This window comes from Stylophora pistillata, chromosome 4 (genome assembly GCF_964205215.1).
Source record: "Stylophora pistillata chromosome 4, jaStyPist1.2, whole genome shotgun sequence".
In the NCBI taxonomy this organism is placed as follows: Eukaryota; Metazoa; Cnidaria; class Anthozoa; order Scleractinia; family Pocilloporidae; genus Stylophora; species Stylophora pistillata.
In genome coordinates, this window is record NC_142522.1 from 35772340 (window position 1) to 35790844 (window position 18505).

Here is an 18505-nt window from a genome sequence, read left to right on the forward strand (position 1 = left end):
TTCGCCGAGGAATTTTCTGACACTTCTACGAAGACCCGATATATATCGCCCACAAACCAGGAGCTTGGTACCTCTTAGTATTTCTTTTAGAACCTATGCGCACCACGAATGGTCAACACTCATAACAGCACGTCAACCAGTAGCCTGACTGACGATCTTAGATCGCCTTGTTATAATATTTATAGTGCAGATTACCGCTGTACTACTCAGTTCCAGTCTCCCCCAACTAAGTTGAAATCATATTTCAATATGCTCATCAAGCATTATGGGTACTTGGTATACATAAACTGTATACCAAGTATCGGTCATAGAATGGGGTAGTGTCCAGCCGTCTGAATCCAATTGCTTGCAGAAAATGAGTGCCTATATCCTCTGAGGTTAGTGGAATCCAATATAATACGCTGTGGAAGTGAGTACCAGTAGTTGAAAACAATTATAAGACGCGCTGACATCGTAAATTTCGCTCTAATCCTTGAATTACTTTCTAGCCGCTTTTTCGTGGACAGAAAGCATGAATCTTCCAATTGCATCCACTATCTAGACAAATGAATGAAACAAAATATTCGGCTGAGGTGTACCTCTTAACAGAAATTTGTGAGATTGAGATATGTATGTATACATAATTATATAACAAGGAAACTGAGAAAGATCAATATACATCGCTGCATATCATAAAACGGGCCCTCTGAAGTGAAATATCTTAAATCAAAGTAAATTGTAGGCAAACAATGACTATATATCCACTACTAATTTTCCCCTTTTCTGGTTATACTAAGCAAGAGAGAAAGTAAGAGAGAAAGTTAGAGAGAAATTACATTCAGCGGAAGTATATATGATTAACAAATTCTTAGAAATTAGGGAAATACCCCCTTTTGTTTTCGATCTTGATTCGAGTTATCAGTTTAGGGTTTCTCGCTAAAACAGTAAATTTCTATGTCAATGTTACCACTTAAGTGAGTCATTCTCTGGAGAATCTCTTCAATGTCGGGCACATTGAGTTAATTGCCGCGTTGATTAACTCAATAACTCTTCCCAAACTGAACGTGACTGTGACGTATTTTTAGTTACTGCGCTACAGCATTAAAGGAAGTTGAAGTGGTTTATATTAAGAACTCTACCGCTTTACGTCAATTCCATGTTTTGAAACAATCTTCCTTCTAATGGCGAAACATTTATGTTTCACTTTTCAACCGCTAAACTACTGGTCTCCGTCAAACCTCACAAAGCCCAGAAGAAAGTGTCTTCCCATCGCCAGCAGATTGTCGACTGATCAAACCGAATCATTCCATTCTCGCTACATTTAGCCAGCGTTTAGAGATAAAGCGGATATTCTTTGTTTTCTTTATTGATTTAGGGAAATATCTGTGTTTGTTGGTGACATGTTTTCTCTCTTCTCTATCAGTGTGAAAACAAGTTAGTGGGTAAACCGAGGAACGGTGCATTTTTAAATGCGCTTGTCTTGCATTAGTCACGCAACAGGTTACGTGACGTGACCAAGCTTAGAATGAAATCATCATGATAAGTCAAAACACATCAGCACCACTGTCTAAATTCTTCTTGTTTTTTTTTTTTTTATTTTTTTTTTTGGGGGGGGGGACGGGGGGAGTGTCCCACGAAATTTACCAATCAAGTACACAATCCTCTGTTTTGTGACGGAGCTATTTTTCTGTTGCTTCTTAATGTCGGTTTCATTTATTTTAGTCGCGGCCGGTTTGTAAAACTGGAGGCTAGAACTCCACTCGTAGCTTCTCTTTTTCATTTCTAATTACTAAGAAGTCTGAACGACGTAAGAGGACTAATCTGAAGTCTGAAAATAAGAGACGATCAGGCCGTAATACCAGAGTATTGTTGTAATGTTTTGATGCAGAATACTCACATGGCCACGTGAGTAAAATTTTCAAAAATCAAGGGGAAGTTGCTTCAGGAGCAAAGGGTTTACAGTTGTTTCAAGAAAGGCTTTCGGGAAAAAAAGCGTACAAGTGCACGCGACAACAATCTACAATATATTTAAACTTTTTTTACGCATTAATTTTAAGACGTTAGCTGTGTCGTTAGCCTGCCCCCGCCCCTTACCACCTTCTTGATCTATAACAGCGTTGCTAATCGGACCAATTCTCAATTCCCATTCGCTCTGACCAAGGGCTAACGCTCCAAACGTCAGCTTTTTTATTCGTTACGGTGGCCAATTTATAATTTCAACTTAGTTGATATAACCAACTTACCTTGTTACCCCCACGACGCAGCACCACACTGAGTTTCTTTATAAACTTTCATCCTTTATTCATTTGACCAATTCTCAGTTTACTTTACAGAAGCAGGACTTTACTCTAGCATTCAGAAGGAAAAGGGATGGAAGGATCAAAATTATTTTTAATTCTCCAATTATGGCTTCATAGCAATATCATCCTCGGTAAGTTGCTTCATCATTTTAACCTAAATTTTCAACTGAATTAGTCAGTTCTCCTCGCAACATGTCCTTTAGGAACTGCGCTGATTCATCAGGTTATTTACAAACTTTTATCGAGGAATTTTCACGAGCACAACTGCATAATAAGAAGAGTTAGTGTCGTAATCGTGAACTGACATGCACGAAGTGATATTAAGTGATTATAAATTAAGCGCAGAATACAACGCAATTTTTGTCGGTTTACAGGTATAATAACCCACGTGGAATGTTGGGAGAACTCTCATTATAACATAACCAAAGTAAAGCGCGCGCTCTGATTGGTCAATTTAGCGTCCCCCATTTTCCCATGGGTGTACGCTGCTGACGTGAGCATATGCAAAGACTAGTTTTCAGCGCGCGCTGGTTTTTTTTAGGTCACGTAAGATTTGTTAAATAAAAGGGAACTCTTTAGCTACAATGTGTCATTGTTATGTTATAAAACAAATGGTAAACACTACAGCGTACACTATTGAGTTATGGATGCACTTGGGAGGTTTGCTAAGCACTCAAGAAGCTGGAGTCGCTCTCGGCTATCCGGCCTCGAGCGACTCTTACGCTTCTTTCGTGCTTAGCAACCTCCCACGTGCATCCATAACTCAATAGTGTACGCTGTGGTGTTTACCATTTGTTAATTGTCCCAGGTGGGTTACTTCACAGGCAAACCGATAGAAAGTTCAGTCTATTGCTCGTATAAAATAAACTTAATTTGCTTCAATTTTCTATGGGTTTGCCAGTACAATAAACGATAGGTTTTTTGACCAATCACATCATCTAATTGTTCTTAAGAGTAGATAAGCTGCAGACAGAGAACCTACCTAAGTGTTTTACATTTCGAAAGCAATTTTATTAGGCTTTAGCGACTTTCTCTGGGTAAGTTTCATTGTTAAGGACACTAGCCAGAAGGCTCATTTTTATTGAATTGATTATTGATTTGTGTACTAATTTTAGCATGATCCTAGATACGGACATAGTTACAATGTTTATCTGTTTTTCCGTATTTCTATTGGTTTTTGTAATCAGCGTCAACGCGCATATAAAAGGCGAGTTTAGCGTCCCTTTAATCAGTTCTTCGTAAGTTTTTGAGTAGTCTTGGTAAGCTTTCGCCCTTTCGTTTTCTCAAACCTTTAGCACAAGCGGTACCGATATGTGACTACCTTTGTAACTTTGTTTTTCTAGTCTAGTTTTTTCAGTGTTGGGCGACAATATACGAACAGATATTCCGTTTCATTATCCAACTACACCTAGACGAGTACAAATAACGCCATAGACGAGTACAAATATCACGCGGTATTTGTACGCGTCTATTGTAGAGTACCGGTTAAACAGGTTTTCTCGCATCGCGCAAGCGAAAAATTGAATTGTAGTTACGAAAAAAAAAACAACAAATGGCTGACAATTTGAATCATATTTCCGACGACGAAGAGTCAGAATGGCTGGCAAATATAGATCGAGTTCATTAGATGAATCGAACGAAGAAAAACGGCTTGACGACCAGAAAATTTCTTCATTTAATGAAGAAAATAGAAATAGCAACACAACAACGCGACAATTCCTTTCCGCTTCGCATACTTCTGTCACGCACTCCCCCTAAAGAAATATCCGCGAAATTCGCCCGCACTGAAATAACAGTTTGGCGTGTTGGATAATAAATAACTTATTAGACGTTTTGTTGTGTAGTATCGCTGAGTATTTTTACTCGTTATTTGTATTTTGACTCGCCCTACGGGCTCGTCAAAATACGGCACAACTCGTAAAAATACTCTCCGATACTACACAACAAAACGTCTAATAAGATATATGTATTGCCGTATTCGCGACTGATGTAAGATTGAAAGGCCAAAATTGTACCAAATGGTGCGAATGAACGCCCACCATTTAGATAAGAACAATAGGCTGTTAACCAGTTACCAAAATTCTTGTAATTTGTATGAAACTTTTCTATTGGTTTATTTGTATTGTTCTTTGTCATTTTAATCTCGTCGATCGGCGTTAAGGCCCAGTTTTTACCGCGATTCTTTGATTATGTATTCCGCGACATTTCATTTGATTGATAGAACTTCGTTGTATTATTTCAGTTTACGATCGATAGATTGATTCAGTGATTTTGAGAGTGATCGTGATTTTCATCGTTGATTGTGGTTCGCAGTCGATTGCCTTTCAAGAATAAAGATTCGTACAAACAGTCAACTTTGGTTTGTTATCTCGATCTGTAAAATAGTCCCCAAACACCTGTTCTCCTTCCCATTCACCAGTTATCTTGTGGAATTTTTTAAGTGGCTATTCTTTTCTCCTCGCAGCTTGTAAAGAGCCGTGCTTGTACTTTAGCGTTGGAAATACCATAAATAGTATCAAGCTGTCCGCTGGGCCAACCACTTCTACTGTTGTAGTGCAAGACATTGGACGGGTTTCTGCCATTGCAGTGGACGTGGAAGACAACTATATCTATTGGAGTGACTTTGGGGTTCGTATTATCAAAAGAATGAATCTTCAAACGAACAAAAAAGAAAACGTGACAGAAAGTGTCGGTATGGTGGAAGGAATAGCCATAGACTGGATTGATAAGGATATCTTTTGGACAGACACAACCAACAACCGAATCGAAATGGCAAAGGTTGACGGAAGTGACCGAAAGATACTGTTTGATAGAGGCATTGACCGCCCTCGAGGTATTGCTGTTGATTTCGTCAATGGGTGAGTTAAGAGAAGTCATATATACATAAAGGATTTAAATCAAAACTCACAAACTGAGAAATTCAATATAACTAAGAAATGTCTTATTATGCCACTCAGGATGAACCTTTTTTTAAAAAATTGTGTGTGTATGTGTGTGTGTGTGTTCAACTTAATAATTAAGACGTTGTTCTTAACGTTTTCAGGGAATAGTAGAGCCAAGTAATACGGACCTGAAATCTGCTAAAGTTCACTGTTTTCAATGGTGGTGAATCACTTTTCTTGGTACATGTTTGTAGAACTTGCTCTAATGGCGTAAAAAAAGTTGCTAAGCAATCTAACTTTTACTTATGTAGTCTGTGCGGAAACAAATCAATTGGTAGAGCGCCGGACTGTTGTGCGGGAGGTCGTGAGTTCAAATCCCGACGGACCAACACTCAGGGTCTTTAATTAACTGAGAAGAAAGTGCTGCCTTTGTAATAATATCTGTAAATAGTTAGACTTTCTAGTCTTCTCGGATCGGGACGATAAATTAAGGTCCCGTCTCCTGCAGGGTTGGGGTAGGAGACGTTAATTTCCCACTGACACGAGATTACTGTGTGATGGAAGTCCTCCCCGGGGTGGGATGGGTGGGTAAAAAAGGGGTTAGGTGTCAATTGGAACGAAAGTTTTGTTCCTTTCTCCTGCCATTCCTGTGGCGAATGAATTAAACTAAACTAAACCAAACAAATGGTAAAAATAAAAACATGTCACGTGACTACCAACGTGACGCAAAAAAGAAGAGAGTATTACTGATTTGAAGCCGTAATTGCCTCTTAGCAAGAAAACTCAGCCAATCGTTGTCAAGAGGAATAACACAGAATTGATGAATCAAATCTTACAGGTACATCTTCTGGACAGAATGGGGATCAAATCCTAAAATTGAAAGAGCCACCTTAGACGGGAAGGAAAGAGTCACCATAGTGGAAGCGAGCTCCAGTTCCCCCTTGAAGTGGGTAAATGGTGTAATAGTAGACTATGCTGACCCAGAAAGCGTAATTTATTGGGTCGATGCTGGTCTGGGTGTGGTCGGCAGAGCTGATCTGGACGGACGCAATCGAAAACTATCAAAAAACATAACGAACAGTATTCTATTCGCTATAGCACTTCACAATGGAACCCTCTACTTGTCTGACAAAAAAGCAAAGACAATTCGGTTGGTGGAAAAAAAGAGCCTGGAATATCTTGGAAAACTCGGTTTGTCTTTCCCTGAAATACTTGGAATTACTGCATTAGACGGATCAAGGCAACCGTTAAGTAAGTAGAGATCGTTTCTTGTCTTTCCTTCTCCAAAACTGACTTTAAAATCTGTTTAATACAAATTGAGGCATTTGCAATGTAAATGTGGAGCAATTTTATTTTTTAAATTATCAAAGGTAAATATGATTTACATTTACAGAGGAATGTTTTCATGGCACACATTTTAAAAAGCTGAAAGGAACAAAAGCTATTGACCTTCAGTCACAAGTGTCGGAGGACTCTTTCAGTATCGCTTAAAGAGCCACTCAAAGTTGATAAATTACTATTTTATCAGAAAATACAAAAGGAAAACAATCGTTTCTCAGCCATTATTCATAACTACATTCTCCGGAAAGTTATCTGTTCACCAGTTTTACCGAAATCAAATTTACTTTTAAGTAGATCTGGTAGCAGTCAGCATTACCTTGGAGATGAAAATGGAAGAGGTATTTTAAACTTTTCAGCTTGAATTTTCGAACTATACAATCCTTTCATACCTAAGGACCAATCATAATTTCTCGCCGTGGCGTGGGGAGGGGGAAGGGCGGAGGAATGGGGGGAGGGTGACATAGTTTTCAGGAGGAACTGAAGGAGAATCAGTCGTCGCTATCAAATTATAAAAGGGGGAAGACTATAGAAAATTTACTTCCAATTAACTGCCAATGAGCGGGGAGGGGGGGGGGGGGTTGGGGGATCATGAGAATGATATCCGGAAAATAAGCCCTGGACGATTAGCCCCAGACAACTCGCCCCCGATCTTCAGACAACCAGCCCCCGATCTTCAGACATCTGGCCCCCAATATGAAAACACCTATGTTACGTTGGACAGATATATTTTTATGCTCATAAAGTAACAATTCTTTGAAAGAAGAAGAAAGTTTGTTTTTGAAAGTACATTACGAGACCGAGACTTACGTTTGTAGGAATCGATTGTAATACAATCACGTAAACACATGAAGGTGACCATTTTGTAATCCAGCCATAACTTTTGAAGTTGCTGAAGTGAAACATTAAACTGTTTATTTTTTTTGTTTTGAAGCATTCAGATCAAAGTTGTCTGTTATTTGCGTCTGGTCTTTGTTCTTTCACAGCGCAAAACCCTTCATGTGTTTACGCGATCGTTACAATCGATCGCTACAAACGCAAGTTTCGGTCTCGTAATGTACTTTAAAAGACAAACTTTCCTCTTCTTTCAAGAAATTATTACTTTATGAGTATAGAAATATGTTTTTCCAACGTAACTTAAGTGTTTTCATATTGGGGGCCAGTTGTCTGAAGATCGGAGGCTATTTGTCTAAAGATCACACGGACGAGTTGTCTGGGGCTACTTGTCCAGGGGGCGAGTTGTCTGACATTCATGAGAATAATACAGAGCTTTGTGGGGGAAGGGAAGGGATCAGGTGCCTAATACTTTCGTTCGGACACATTTGTCTGCCCTTTCCGACTTTTCTGATATCACTACATGTAGCACTGGCCATTGCAACTATATATGCATGCATAAATATATGAACCATTTGCTGGGGGCGTTCCAAATGTCATCATGTGAGAGGCCATTTCTGGCTTTGCTAAGCAATTTTAGCCTATTTACTCCGGCTTAGTCAGTTAACTACAATACTCTCAAGCAGAATTAGTTAACACGTTTGCCAGCTGACTTAAGGTTGAAGTATTAATGATGTAATGTTTCTAAAGGATAATTCAATTAAAGAATTTGTTCCTTTTCGTCTGTAAATATATGTTCATCAGTGGGAGGAAGAGAGATTTAAGGAAGCAGTCGTGAAAGGGATAAGAGACTACTGCTATGAGGATGCATGCAGTTACAATTCAAGGTATTACAGCTATTTGTATTTAATACATAATACATATCGATTTCTATAGCGCATTTCCATGTAAATGCTCTAATGCGCTTTACAACACTGTGCGGGGGACTTTTTCAAACTGCCGGCGGCATTTAACAATTAATAAAGGAGAAATTTTACAGATGCCCCCTCCCCCCATTCCCAGTAACCAGGCCAGACCACATCACAGTAATCTCGTGATGTAGGTTCTTTAAACACGAAGGCGCGTTATAAAAGGAGCCTTAGGTCCCACTGGACCATTTGTCAATCAACCGTCGTGTGATTTAGAACTCCTAGAGTCAAGTCAGCTTGAGCTACAGCTACTCCAAAGCAGTGAACAGCGGGCGCATTCCTCAAAATTGTTTTATGTTTTCATCACCATACAAGAATTTTTTTAGATTTGTATTTCCTTTCTCCAATGGAAACTGTCTTTATTTATGGCGGTAAATTTGAGATCGAAGTAGGTGGTTCGCACGTTACCTCATGCCACCATGCTGGTGGAAGTAAACAATAGATATCTCATTAGCTCCTTTTATTTCTCTACCAGCATTTGAATTTGACCCGCACACGTCAACGGTGAGTGACAAATGAGCCTAGGTCTTCTCAGGGAAGACTTCCTTATATAGCGCGCCTTCGTGTTTAACGTCCCTTGCCGAAATTAACTAACTGATAGGTGCAGGAGACGGGACCTCCGGCTTTACGTCCTATCCGAGAAGACGAAGCAATGTGAGTGAAGCGTCTTGCTTAAGGACACAACGTCAAGCCCCAGACAGGACTTGAACCCGGGCCATCTGACCCAGAGTCCAGCGCACTGATCACTGGACTACTCATGCCTTACAAATTTATATTTTAATTTATTATTTCAATTTGTATTTCAATTTATTACCGTTGTAGTTTGAAATGCTCTTAATACATAGTCATAGGAACCAGCATGTGTGGGCACGCCCAACAGAGCGAATACACCATTCATGATTAGAAATAGGGAAGCATTAAAGTTATTTCCCATATGGACGAAAGAGATTGCCACCGTTGACTAGAGGTCGGCGGAACCCAACACAGTGGCTATGACTGACTGACTGCCATTCCTTGACTTTTCTGACCTAGAGCACCTGAGTGTGGAATAAGAAGATAATGCAATGTGCAATCGCCACATGATCATTATTTAGCCAAAGACGTGTATAACACCACGATATCCTTTGTTTCTCAACAGAAATACAACCACTGCAAGGAAGTTATGCAGCACCTTTCCAAATGACTCCAACGCCGGTTCAGCTCAGATCAGGGTCCTAAAGCAACCCGGAGAGTTTTCAGTTTTCAATCAAACTAAAGTAGTTTTTTCACTTATTCTTCAATCCCAATTCAATTCAACCCGTTCGGTGGTGAAAAACAACACTTTGGATTATATTGTACAAAATAGTGTCTACTATATCAGTAAACATTTAGGTGGTTACAAGGTTGTCTATGTGAATAGTAAACCTCCATCATCCGAAAAAGTTTGTAATGATACGGACAACAAGGATAACAACAATGAAAAGGAAGTTATAAAAGAAGTATCGACAGAAAAGGGAACCATTGTCTCAACAGTAGAATCAGCTGGAATGATCGCAGGTGGAATCGTCCTCTTGGTGGTTATCGTTATCGCTATCGCTGGCGTACTCGTTTGGCACGTTAAGCGTAAAAATAGGAGGTAAGTTTCTAAAGAAACGGCGGTGCTGCTTCGGTAGGGGTAACAAGGTAGTTTGGTTTTATCAACTAAGTTAATAATGTAAACTGGCCACCGTAAAGAGTTTAAAAGCTGACGTTTGGAGCATTAGCCCTTCGTCAGAGCGAATGGAGGTATTGTGGGTTGCGTATGTGTTTTTATGCAGAGAGTGGAGCTGCGCTATTGGTTACTTTTTTAACGACTTTCTATTTAAATTACTTAGTCATGTATCTCTTCATACCATTCAGTCAAACTTGAAATTGATTTCCTAAGAAAATGATCATAGATAAATATAGGTTTTGTTCAAATAGTAGACTTCATTTACTTCTAAAATGATATCCTTGTATTGATCAGTGCCTGCGTAGTTCAACTCTAACAGCTCCCTATCTGTTTCAATTCATGTGTTCAGAAGGTGCTGCTGTGTTCCATGGCAACAATGACTGCTTCTGTCGTATTTAGAAATACTTGTGTAAATAGTTCTATACAACAACAACAACCACCCACTACTGGAAGGGGGCTAACAATTTTCCTGGAAGAATTTTCTCTCCTATACACTCTCGACGTTAAACGGGCGTTTTAACCTTCTCCTATGCCATTTCCCTGTATATCTATTATAAACGATATGAACTTGAATTGGGTCAGTTCTATAGTTTATTTGATTAATTGGCTCATTTTTAGCTATGTTTACTCTGTAGTCGGGGAAATCATGGAGCCCGGGTGTATTATGAAGCCCAGAGGAGAGACAATATAGGAGGCGAAATACAACCAGAGCACCAATATGAGGAAATCACAGTTGTAGCTGAAACCAGAAATGGTAACACACACGCGATGGATAGTGCGCTGGACTGTTGTGCGGGAGGTCGAGGGTTCGAGCCCCGGCTGGACCAACACTCAAGGTCTTAAAATAATTGAGGAGAATTTGCTAACTTTTTATAACATCAAGAAATGGTTAGATAAACTAGTCTTCTCGGATAGGGAGGAATAAATGGAGGTCTTGTCTCCTGCAGGGTTAGGGGTAGGAGAAGTCAATTTCCCACGCACGAGATTACTGTGTGATGGATGTCCTCCCCTGGGGTGGGTACAAAGGGGTTAGGTGTCAATTGGGACGAAAGTCCTGTTCCTTTCTCCTGCCATTCCCGTGGCGAATGAATGAATTTTTTTTTTTTTTTACCATAACAGCCCAAACCAATCAGGAAACGACAGAATCTACCACAACAAATGTAACGAGGATGAACGAAATATGGGTAACTCAAGACAGAAACCGAACATCAACCACACTCCTGTTTGGAAGAAACATAAGAATTTGGACAAAACCAGTGAAATACACATTAACCTCTTAAATAAGAAGACAGACGGGCAGCGGTTTGATGGAGCCAATCGGAATGCTGATGAGAAAGAAAAGCATGTGACCGCGCCGTCACTTTCATCTGACACAAAACGTGGTGCTGAAGAAAATGATGATGATGATGGTTCTGGCACATGTGGGCCTGACAAACCAGTTCAATGCACAGACGATATAGGCTCGAAAGGGACATAAATAACTTTTCAATCAATTAAATGGGAGTGCATTTCTAAAGTCTATATTCCCATCGTCGTGTAACAGTTATGTGAAGGTGTAGTCTGATCGTCCGGGTGAGTGTAGTCCTGAGAAGGACTGTTGTCGGTGGCAGTGACTGACGTTTCGACAACCTGTGCGGAAGTCATCATCAGAGTCAAGTGAGTGATTGTTGTCAGTAGACAACAATCTACTGACAACAATCACTCACTTGACTCTGATGATGACTTCCGCACAGGTTGTCGAAACGTCAGTCACTGCCACCGACAACAGTCCTTCTCAGGACTACACTCACCCGGACGATCAGACTACACCTTCACATGTTACCCCCGGGTTCAAACCATTTACTGTAACAGTTATAGCAATTATTCAATGCTACAATATTTTGTATTTTTAAAATTTTTAACAATTTCCGTGTGAGGCCCTCAAACGAGAATTGATAGATAAGTAGAAATTACGAAAATAATTTTATACTTGAGGAAAGACTTAAATCAGTTTGCCCTGAGGTAGCTTTCATTGAATATTTAGCCCTGAGTACTACTGATATCTTTTTTGTTAGACCAGAAATTATGTCGATAACCGCAAGCTTCTGAAACCAAGGCGTATTTAAGAGCGTGTCTGTCCTGTGCTTTCTGCCAAACAGAGGTTGAATCCGTAGAGCATTACTCTTTTCCTGTAGAGTGTCACCTAGTTTTTGAAAACATGTCTTGTCCCGGTTACGCGAATATAACATCTCTGTTGATAAACTTGAAGAGGAAGATCTCATTTTTGGTAAGTTCGATATTGCAGAAGATTTTCTCCTATTTAACCATATTTTGCTTCTGGGTAAGTTTTAGATCTACTCTCGCAAATACCAAAATGGTATACCTTATCTGCAAGGTTTCATAGCCAGGACAAGGCGTGTTTACAACATCGAACTCCATATTGTCAGGGAAAGAGACAAATTAAATAATCATTTTAGAAAGTAGGAAAAGTTAATAAGCGTTTTTACGAATAAGTGATGTCATGATTAATTTCCATCATTAGTTTTAAAGTGAAGTAATTGTAACTTCTATACTAGGTAGCTGTATTGCTGGAATAGCTTTGTGTGTGTTTAGCTTGGTAGTCTTCTATTTGTATTATATAAATGTATGTGTGTGTTTGTCTTTTTCTCTTTTTTTTTCTATTATTTTTCAATTTCTCTCTTAATTTGTATTTTGTACGTAAATGTAAGGAGATGCTTTAAATAAATTTATTAAATTAAAAAAAAGCTTGTCCACGAAGAAACCGGGCTGGGGGCGATAAACCTCAAATAACCGATTTGGCTCAAACTAGGCACGAATGGTATGTATATCATGAGTTCACAGATGTGTGAAAATAAAAGGTCAAAATATTTAACTCCCTGGGAGATATAGGGTCCCACTAGGAAAACCCCCATTTCCTGCATTTTTTGCAAATCCAATCAATGATCAGACTTTAAGAAAATTAAATTGTTTTAACTTTTCCATTTCATTTCTCCTTACCTCTCCCTAAATAAAGACGACTTTTTCTGGTTTTGACGAAGTCCAAAAATAAGGATATTCTAAGGCCCAATACCTCCAATGACCGACCACTTCTGATCATCATTCCTGCTTGAGCAGTGAAAGCCATTACTGGACTTCTAAAATCAGTAATAAAATTTAAAATTTGGGGGCAATTGATTTCAAAACCCGTGCTGACCTGAAATTTAAATCTAACTCCCGCTTGTTTTTCTGTATCATTAAAATTCCGTAAACCACAACTCTGTTTTGTTAAATTGAAATAACTTGCAATTTACAAGAAATTTCCCAGAGTATCGTTTAAACATGAACGAGGAGAGAATCTTTGAATAGCACAAGTTGAGCCCTTTTTGAGATCTTTTTTCGCAGCCATATTTGGATTATTCTCGAGGAAATGCAGCAGTTGCTAATGAACATCAAGAGCGTATGTAGTCGAACTTTCTGACAAAAGAAATCTAGGAAGAAACTTGATAGTACATACATGTCGCTGTGGTACCTTAGTTGCAACTTCTGGCTTGATTAAACGCGGTGGGAGCTCTCGGAAAGATCGATCAAAGTGATTGGTCTTTTACGGCGTGATACTTATCGACTTGCATAATATGTGTTGGTGGCAAAAAGACAATTTGACGCCCTGAAAAGCTATGTATATCAAATGGACAATTCGCCATTTTTGATCATATCGCGCCTACATTTTGTTCAGCGGTCAACTTTGACATTCATTTAACCTGCTGTATTTCTAGTCTTCAGAGTTTAAAATGTAACAAAAATTTACGGCTCCCAAAATATTTGACTTGCTATTTGTTAAGCCGGTGATATATTGGTCTCCTCTCAGTACAAGGAAAAAGAACTGACACGTATATAGAAATGTCCTTTAGATGCTACAATCTCATTGGCCACAGTTGACAATAGCCATTTAGCAAAATATTCCCTCCACCTGTGGGTTGGTATTTATTTCTGACCATAGTTAGTAGAGGGGTACTCTACTAACTATGTTCTGACTAATCATTCATATCGTGGGGCTACCCGTTGGGCCTAATTTTGCTAGTGTCCAGGCCGACCGCGTCGTAACGGACTTTTGACTGCACAGGTTTTGACCGACGTGGATCCGAATGGCGTTCATTGAAATAGCGGTCAATTTGAGATTATCGCTTGGTCGGTTGCTAGACAACACAACTTTTGTGGGATTTTTTTTTGGTGAACTTGAATGGCAACTATTTGGCTTTCGTGCTGCCAAGTTTCGATTCAAGGGGAAGTATTTAAGTGTGTTTTTCGAGCGATTTTGGCGAGCGTGTGTGAGACAGAGCTTTCCTACCTTCCCTTTTATTTGGTAGTGCTCGGACGTTAAGCTGAAACACAGCAAAACGGCCTCAATTCGCGACAAGAACAGCAAAGACTACTCTTTATGAAGGTAAGACTTCATTTCTTTGATTATTTTACACAACTCTATATTTACGGAGCTCAAAAGCAAGTCCAAGTAAACCACTATACAAACTCTATAATAATCCACTGTGAAAGAGCCTGTGACAGAGCCTGAGACAGAGCCTGGGCCGCCTGTGTGTTTTACTACAGATGTTTGATATGTAATCTCTTGCTGTGTATTGTCATATCTGGCCTCGGAGTGCACTTGTAACTGATTACCTGACATACGCACTCGACCGCTGAGGTTTTCTGCTTACAGTTGATATGTAATCTCTTGCAGCTGTCTAATGTAATATCTGGCTTTTCGTCGAGGTGTATCTTAGAAATTGCTCCATTGCAAAAGTGCGGATTATTAATGAAAGGTGGGGCGAGGAAGGCAAAGGGGTCAACAATCAATGTCGTAGTATCAGACAGAAGTGTAATAGCTGCTCTTAAATATTACCAATAATAATCGACAATCCGCTAATATTAACATCAAAACCTGGAAGAAAGCTCCTTCTTGCGTAGGGCAGAGATTGTGCTTCCCTGAACTCCTTGCAAAGTTAGAAAAGCAATCGATAAGAGAAACTGTGTACCAAGGACGTCGGCATGCATTTCAAGACTGTAGGGGTGTCAGCCTCTCGCGGATCCTTGTGTTTACGCAAACGTCTCTGAGGTCATCAGGGGGCAAACATTGCAAGTTACTACAAGAAAGACTATGGCGAAAGGCTGTTTCGACGTCCACGAAAACGATTTTGAAGAGACATAATCACTTTTTTGCCGCCGTTTTTTTAAGGAATGGATTTATCCAATGTTTATACAGTCGAAGCTCTCGCAAGCGGACACCCTCGGGACGGGATAAAAATGTCCGTAACTGGAGCTGGCCGCTTACGAGAATGGTTCTCGCAAGCGGCCACTAGAGGTGTAGGGGATAGATGGCCGCTTACGGGGGCTTGCCCAGCTAACAATAAATATTGGTATACAAAAAAAAACCGAGGTATTAAATGACACTTTTGTTTTATTGCGCCCAATACAATCCTACGATAATGACAATAACTGAACAGCATTACAGTACTGTATACTGCAGTACTAGGAATGCACCTCAGTCATTTTCAAAAATAACAGATCATAATCGTAACCAACATCAAGATATCCAGCATTAACAGCCTCAGGAAAGACTGATGTAAGGGGAAAGCGAGTAAACAGAAGAGCCGGATACGGCTTAGAAATTCCTTGCCAGTACATTTTTTATGGTGACACTAAAATGTCTCTGCCTCGGCTAAAATCGAAACTTGAGAGCCTTGGCTACAATGTGCTGACAACGTTGTAAATCCAGTCACAAGCGCATATGCTTCGAAATGTGGACGTGGATGACGACAAAACAAACATTGAAATATGGTACTGTAATTACTGTAATATCATTGTGACGAATGGCAATGTAAAATGGTTGATTGATAAAAACAAGATACTGTACAGAGGTTGTTGATTTTCTTTCGGGTGTCCGCTTACGAGAGCTTAAAAACAAAGAAAAAGTCTAAGTCGTAACCCCGAAAGTGTCTGCGGCCACTTACGGGAATGTCCGCTTACGAGACTGTAAAAATAGAGAGTTTGTATGGGAGTTAAAACGGGGTTTCAAACAAAGCGGCCGTAAGTAGACCTGTTCACTTACGAGATTCCGTTAATTAAGAGAGCTTCGACTGTACGAGGAAAATGTAAGTTTTTGTTTGCGTCCATTTACACAACGCTTGTTCTATTCAGCAATTGCTCCATGGTCTGAAACTAAAGAAGTTGGTACTACGAAGGCTTCGAATGGGCCAAAACTTTCTCACTATGGAACTCCTTGTTAAATCCTTACATTTACTTTGCCCGAAGCAAACGATATAGACAGACAGCTTTGCAGATGCTACAAATTGCTAAGTGCTGGCCATGTCTCCCTGCTCGCTGGCCTCAAGTCGGCGTGGAAATATACGGAGAAACAACGCCTAACAGCTGAATCGCTGCCACCCTTGGCATGGTCTCCGACAAACTCTTTCATTTAATTTGATTGCTGCTCGTTTATTGATGACTCTGGCCGACTGATTTAAATAATAAAATAAATAAAAAATATAAATAATAATTTAGCAATGGACATTCCACTGAGTGGCTCTTTTTGTTCACTGTTTCCAGATCGAATTGGAATTTGGAATGTCGGTTTTCCAAATTCTCCGGGAAATACATCGAAAATTAACTAAAGTATCAAAACTTCGCTTTGCACGTGGAGCCTGAAGAGATTTATAATTTTAAGTTTGCCATATTTTTCTTTAATCCTCTATCTATCCCTCCCCTCCTTGCCTCGGTTCCAATCCCAACCCCTCCCCCTTGCGCGCGTTGTGAATTTTAGCCATGGTGGGCTCGAGGTCATTCAAGACGAATCGAGATCAGTAGTATTGATTGGTAGAAATGATGCTATACTACAGGGTAGCCTATCTAATAACGGATGGAAAGCTTGTTAAGTGCTTTTTAAATGCCGACCTGCTCTTGTAACTCACTTTTGTTTGACCGCTAATGATCACCAGACTAACTCATTCCCGAACAATATCCATCAAAAATTGTCTTCTTTGCAAAGCATTTCACCAAAACACACGGAGCATATGATGTTTCTAAAACCATGAACGGGGAATAGGGAACGGAAAGAGTATGAGAATAAATCGAATTTAAAAGTAGGAATTACATACGCACTACAGTGCATGTTGGGCCGAGAGTGTAGCCGTTCTTGCGGACTCACGATTTTTGCCTCCGGAAGACATAACAATGTGAAGGTGAAGATGAGAAAAGTAACAGTTATCTAATCAGAAATGTGAGTGAAGGTTGTATTTAAAATTCATATCATGTTGCCGTAATGTTTACGCGACATAAATTGTTGTTCAAATGTTATTCAGCCTTCGCCGAGAAATTTTCTGACACTCACCTCTGAGAAGACCCGTCATATATCATATCGCACCGGCAATTTATATCGGGGTAAAACTTAACTTTTAAATAACTTAATTTTTAAATAATTATGTCAAAAAATCCTTCAGTAAAGTCTTCCCTTATCGTCTAAGATGATTGTTCCAACGATCTATTTCGAAGGCTCCACGTAGCAGACCCTTTCCTCTATTTACAATTGCTATGCAGATTACCGTTCTACTATCAGTCCCAGTCTCCCCCTACTAAAGCCCTGTTTACAAGCAGGTAGGGTAACCCTAGTGCTAAGGTTACCCTGGCAGGAGGATTACCCTAACGCTCCCACATTTCTTCTTTTTTTCATCGACGTGTTTACAAGGCAGCTAGGGTAACCCTAGCTGCTTTGTAAACGCTCTGGTGGGGATAACTCGCCTACCAGAGACAACTTTTTACTTGTTTCCAGACCCTTTGAACATTGATAACAATGCGTGCGGTTACCAAGCATTGGTAAGTTGTCCCGGGTGGTAGGGTAACCCTACCTGTGAAATTTTACTTGCAAACCCGGGCTATCTTTGACCCGCCTGCTAGGGTAACCCTAGCACAAGGGTTACCCTCCTTGCTTGTAAACAAGGCCTAAGGGAAAGAGTACCATATAACCCCATACATAATTATGCATTCAATTTCATTAATTATGTATGCACCCCATTGTTTTTAAGACAATGACTTATTCCCACGGGTTTAGCATATATACATTACTAATAAGTACTTACTGCTTCAATAAAAGAGAAATTGATTGAAAGCGGCTTTTTCGTCTCCATTCCTTTCTCACGTTCTTCTCCCTTCTCCCCTTCGTTCCTAACTTCTCCTCGGTTTTTTTTTTTCTTTCCTTTCCTTTTTACCTTCTTGGCAGTTCTGCTGAGCCTTGAACCATCGCTCCTCAGACAACGCGTTATTATCAGACAATTATCAAACCATAGCCTTACCACTATGATACGCAAATCAGTTAGGAGTTTCTCTCCAAAAGCTACATTTTCTTTTACCTTTCAGTAAAAAAATTTTCATAACAATATATGTGCATTGATATAATGCACCAAAGGTCCCCTTTGCACTAAAGAATGCATTTCTTCTTCTCTACGATTGGCCAAATACCACAAAGAAAACAAAATTTTTTCATACCTCTTT

At 39.7% G+C, this 18505-nt stretch overlaps 1 protein-coding gene across 6 annotated transcripts; it reads left to right on the forward strand.

Annotated features, from left to right (window-relative positions):
- The first annotated feature begins 226 nt into the window (after positions 1-226).
- LOC111327819 (uncharacterized) lies at positions 227-11641 on the forward strand. 6 transcript variants are annotated; one of them, XM_088756817.1, is made up of 9 exons: positions 227-377; positions 2301-2410; positions 4744-5137; positions 6000-6412; positions 6794-6840; positions 8138-8220; positions 9440-9916; positions 10627-10827; positions 11111-11641. In XM_088756817.1, the coding sequence occupies exons 2-9, from the start codon at positions 2350-2352 to the stop codon at positions 11466-11468; spliced, it is 2034 nt and encodes a 677-aa protein (XP_088612943.1). In that variant the 5' UTR covers positions 227-377; positions 2301-2349; the 3' UTR covers positions 11469-11641. The 6 variants fall into 6 exon arrangements, with proteins under 6 accessions (XP_088612943.1, XP_088612942.1, XP_088612946.1 ...); XM_088756816.1 differs by having other exon boundaries at positions 2313-2410; XM_088756820.1 differs by having other exon boundaries at positions 2313-2410; positions 6797-6840.
- The last annotated feature ends 6864 nt before the right edge of the window (positions 11642-18505 follow it).